This window comes from Geospiza fortis, unplaced genomic scaffold, assembly GCF_000277835.1.
Source record: "Geospiza fortis unplaced genomic scaffold, GeoFor_1.0 scaffold381, whole genome shotgun sequence".
Classification (NCBI taxonomy): domain Eukaryota; kingdom Metazoa; phylum Chordata; class Aves; order Passeriformes; family Thraupidae; genus Geospiza; species Geospiza fortis.
In genome coordinates, this window is record NW_005054348.1 from 2,732,037 (window position 1) to 2,737,375 (window position 5,339).

General features: G+C 35.1%; 1 protein-coding gene across 1 annotated transcript in view; it reads right to left on the bottom strand.

The window, feature by feature from the left end:
- Positions 1-1,115: 1,115 nt before the first annotated feature.
- MAP3K21 (mitogen-activated protein kinase kinase kinase 21) overlaps positions 1,116-5,339 on the bottom strand; it is a 39,769-nt gene continuing 35,545 nt past the window's right edge. Inside the window, 3 exon segments of the mRNA XM_031058761.1 lie at positions 1,116-4,335; positions 4,963-5,324; positions 5,326-5,339. The exon segment at positions 5,326-5,339 is cut by the window's right edge and continues 365 nt beyond it. Of these exon segments, the coding sequence (XP_030914621.1) occupies positions 3,911-4,335; positions 4,963-5,324; positions 5,326-5,339 (801 nt within the window). The 3' untranslated portion in view covers positions 1,116-3,910.

The window sequence follows — 5,339 nt, forward strand, 5'->3', positions numbered from 1 at the left end:
GAAAAAGCACTTATTTTGGTTAAAGAAACTATGTTATCAGACTATCTATATCAAGCATGTTGGATTTCTGTTAGCATTGGGATGAATGACTCATATTTGGTTTGTTCAGGAAGAATTCCACTACATCCTGGCAAGGACTTGGGACCTTATTTAGAATACCTAATACTGCAATCTTAAGCACCACCACCTGCATAAAAAATGTGTTAGAGTCTCCTTAGCTCCTCATAGTGCACACACCATAGGGATCTGAATAGTTGCATTAAAAAAGAAAGTGGTTGGTTACACTGTGGTCTTTTCCATTACCTCACACTTGTACACAAATCTTTGTATTACCATTGCAACTCTGTATAAAATAAACTGCCTTTGCAGCTTGGCTTACAATCTGGGCTCCATACTGACACTCACAGGCCACATAAATATTTGTTACGCAGCCAGTCTCACTACAAGCTGAGTGCAGGCATGTCTTTATAAGATTTGGCTTGCAACCTTATAAATTCAATGTACAATTCAATACATTTCTATTTGAATTTCACTGTATCTTCTCTGTTGTCACTGTGCAAATGGATACTTCCTTTTCCTAACTGAAAAATGGGCTAATACATCCATGACATGATCAAGGAAGAGTGAAGTTCAGAAAAGGTGTTTAAAATATTATAAGGAAAACACTGGCTTAATTTGCCTAAAAAAAACCCCCTAAACCTAACAAAAAACCTCAAAATACCAAACCCCCCAAAGAACCAACCTCTCAACAAAAACCCCACAACAGAAGGATGTTATTACTTACCTGTATTCTTGATGCTGAGTTTATTTGTATCCACTACTTTATCTCCTCTAAGAAACTCAGCCAATATTGTAAAAAGCATCAAAAGAATATTATGGTCACATCAAAGGAAAAAAAGAAGCTTATGCTAAATGTTTCTGCCCACATCAAGTGCAAGATATTACAGGAATGCTCATGTTACTGTACTGGATTCTTAATCTTAACAATTATATTACAATCTTCCAAGAACAGGCTGGCCATAGTCTATAGCTCCTGGTTATTCACCAGAGAACTCTGTACATGTTAAGAAAACATTAAAATGTATTTTTTCAAGAAAATTCAGGTCACTTTGCAATACAGTAGCTACAAAACATTTATTTTTTAAATAAAAACATTTAAATCATCAGGTTTTGTAAAACAGCATATCAAGTGTTTATCTCAATCTTTGTAGTGTAAGCACCTTCAGTTTTATGCTAAAACAATCAACATAAATTATTATTTGGTCAGGCTATCAACCTACATTGAAATAAATATCCTTTCAACCAAGACAGGTCACTTAAGGCATACCAGATTTCTGTACCTTTATAGAAAATTTCTCTGGTGATACATGAATTACAGACTAAAACCATGATTGAAAGAATTGTTTTTTCTTCTTAATTACAGTGAAGACTGGCCTATAATTTTAAACTATAAAGACAATTATAAAGCACTACAGACTATAGCTTAAAAAAACTGCATCGCATCAGAGAAATATTTGAGATGGCTTGCCCAAACTGTCTCAGAATAAGAGATGGAATACAAACTCCTGAATTACTTAGAATGCACTGGGCTGGCCATATCATATGTCCCAATCTTATGGGAAATTGTTCATTGAATAGGAATAGAAATCTGTTTAATTACAAGAGAGATAAGTCACTAATAAATGAAAACAATATAGCTCAAAGAGCTCTTTATGCTGATACTATTGATTACAAAACACAGGGTGCAAAATTCAACACTTGAAATTATATAAACCTTAAAAATACAGAACTTAACAGAAGTTTACAAGTCAAAATACTTCAGCACCTGAGATTTTCCTGTAGAAAGCCAAATAGAGATACTTTCTTCAGAAATATGTAATACAATCAGCTCCTTTTCTCTCAGTATTACACACAGGAATAATTGATAAAGAAAGAGTTGAAATATACATAATGCTCAAAAACTCTAATTAAGCCTTAAAGGTAAATGTGCTGTTAATCTATACTTAATATTTGATTAATGCCTTTATTTTACAAAAACATTTTGTATTAAAACTGGAACAGACAATCTATTAAAGTGTTCTGATGAAATTAAAGTTGAAACAGAAGACAAATAACAGTATGTGACTTGAATCATGTTGACAGAAAACTAGGAATACAGCGACAGAAACAGGTTTGAAGAAAATGCACTAACAATCTGCTATGCAAACATTTAGATTTACAGACAGCTAGTGGTTCTTTACTTTTGGTAAACTAATACTTTAAGGAAATTATTTTCTGTTTTCACTTTGAGAGGTGGGAAGTTACATTTTCTGGGTTCTGCTCCGTGTGATAGACTTCATGATTTTGTTTGTATAACTGTATGTCATCTTCAAGGTGGACACTGTAGTGCATACAGTCTTAGAACAGAAACGTTCTTTTTTAATCCCTTGGATTTGAAACTTTTAGCAACTGTGTATTCTATCTAAACTCTCAGACCCCAGAGTAAAGGAGAGGAAAAGATTTAAATACGAGTCTTAACAAAACAGCATTCGGATGGGAACACAGTATTTTTAGTCTAACATTATCTAATTTTATTCATGAAAACTATTTAAATGTCAAATGAGCTGCAAAATTAAGACTTCAAATACTGCAAAATGAGGGATGTTCCTTTAAATCTACAAAATGCTTTCATCAGGGAAAGTATACTGTACATTTGGTTTTATTTAATCATTCACTTAGTGATACTGTAAAAAATTAAACTACCAGTGTTATCAAAGCTAAATGTTCCTCCCCCCACAATTAACTACTGGCAATTTTCTGGAAACTTTCTCTCACTGAAAACCAGTCAAGCACATCTGTTTCTGTCCTTTGATTCCTAAATTTGAGTAAGCAGGCACTCAGTAGTACCTTAGGAAGAAAAGCTACAGAGATTATACTGAAAAATTTCATATTAAAATATAGGAGTTTTAAAATTAAGTGCAATAAAATGCACCATTGGCTCACTTAAAACCAATTATCCTTAAAACCCACCAACTTTCTTCAATACAAGGTGCAGCAGAGTTTAAAAAACAAGAAAGAGGACAAACCCCTTCACCACAAACAAAAAATTCAAACTCAAGAATATTGCTTTCAGTGCAAACACTGTAGTCTTCAAAAGGTTAAGAGTACAAATATTTACGTTCCAGTGTATCCTTACCTACAAGGAATGTTGTTTCACATTACAAGGTATGTCAAATACCTTTACTCTAATAGCAATACTGAAGTTTACCCTCTCAAATCGATATGGTGGCTGAAACTGAAATGTTTATACGAGCAGTGTAACTTCCTGGAGAAACTAAGAAAGTTCTCACAATAACCAAGGGCAAAAATTGCAAATTTAGCTCCTGGTTCTTAACCAATTTCAGTATCAAATGCCTGCAAGCAAGCACTTCCTTTATGAGGAGTGAACAGAGCCTCCTGTACCTGCACCTCAAAACCCCTTGTCCCTCTCCCTGAACCTACAAGCCACAGAGGCAAGCTGCAGACCACCACTTCTTAGGTGAAACTCTCCTTGACAGAACACAACCTTGCTCTATATGTCATTCATTCTTTTAATGCGTGAAAATTAAATTTCTAGCAAAACCTCTCAAACCTAAAGAAAACTTCTGTGACACAGCAGAGGGAGGTGGGCATTTTATTTTAATCATTCAAAATATACTTACGAAGTTCACCTAGAACATGATTTTGCAGCATTGTGCTTTTAGAGTTACTAGCTGGGATTCCAAGGAACATTTGAAAAAGGCACCTACTACACTTAATTAGCTGCCCATTTTAATAATTTTGGTACTATTTGTCACAGTACATCAGAAAACAGCAGCACAAAGTGTTAGACAGACAAGAATTTTACATTTGTTCCCCTTTATGAAGCAAACATTTTTAAAACGCAAGGCACTCAGGACAGAAACTCTCTCTCCAGTTCATATATAGATGGCCGACAAGTTTTGCTCTTCATTCTGCATAAAGGCACAGTGCAGTCTCTGTTTTGACCTTCCACATCAATATCAAGTAATGAGGGCATGTGGCAGTTAGTTCTTTCCTCAGTATCTGGCAAGAAGTTAACATCTGGGTGTGCATTGCCCTCTGAACATTCAGAGTCTTTAGAGTTTGGTTTAATAATACGTGGAATAATCTGCCATGCATTGATTTTACTTCTTAGAGAAGAAGGTCTAGGCCTTGAGATAGCACTGACAGCACTTTGCTTTTCATTTGAAACACCACTGTGATTGCTTCTTTGTTGAAAAGATGGGGAGGGCAGAGTTCCAGGAACTGACAGGACCGGGAGTCTGGAGACATCACTGGTTGAAGCAACTCCATTAGCTAGGGGAAGGAAAGCCCAAAGAAAGAAATGCAAATTTAAATGACCTGACTTCTTGAATTCCTTGCTATTTGTAAAACTGGGTTGCCATAAACACTAGTGGCTTTTCTTCCACCAGAAAAATGAAGAGGTTTGTACTTTGTGAGGAATCTCCTAAGACAAGACCAGTGGTGCTCAAGTAACATGTTTGTATCTAGACTCACTGCAACCGACAATCAAAATTTATTTTTTCTTGCTACAAAAGATATGTAGACAAAAAGCACTAACCCCCTAATAACTGGATGAATATTCATACTGGAATAAAGTCCCATGAACTTCTCCAGTTATTCTGAAAAAAAAATACACATGCACAGAATATAATGAAGAATATCATTTATTGATATTCTTTTATTAATTTATTGATATTCTTCAATATTGATATTCTTCATTTATTGATATTTTATCATCATGAAGAATAACATTTAAGCCACCCCAGAATACCAGTATTGAAATTTAGAACTTCTATTCAAAAACTCATTGATCATGAGCTTATCCATTTCAATGTAAACCAGATTTAAAGACATTATTTTATGCTTAAATTTTTATCATCAGCTCAACTTAGAGATTCTTGGAAGTTCTTAATTACCCACCTGTGGTCTGAAAATGGCTCCCATCTGATAAGGTTCGTCTGTGACCAAACATACTTAATTTTGTGGAGGAATCTTTTGGCACAATTTGAGACTCTTGTTTCAGACCAAGACTAAAAGGCTGATTTTTCAATTGTGTTGAAACTGTGTTAGGAACCAGCTGTATCCTTTGTTCTCTCTTACTTTCAGAGGTTTGGGATGAAAAGTTGTCCATGGAACTACATTGACCACAATCACCGAGCACAGTGCTTACAAAAGCATCTTCATTATCAGGTTGAAGCAGGCATTTCGTAGAAATGGAGGGCATAGAGAGCAGATTCACAGTGTCTGAGGCTGGATTTAGGGATGGAACACTTGTTTCCTCTTTCTTGTACTGCAGT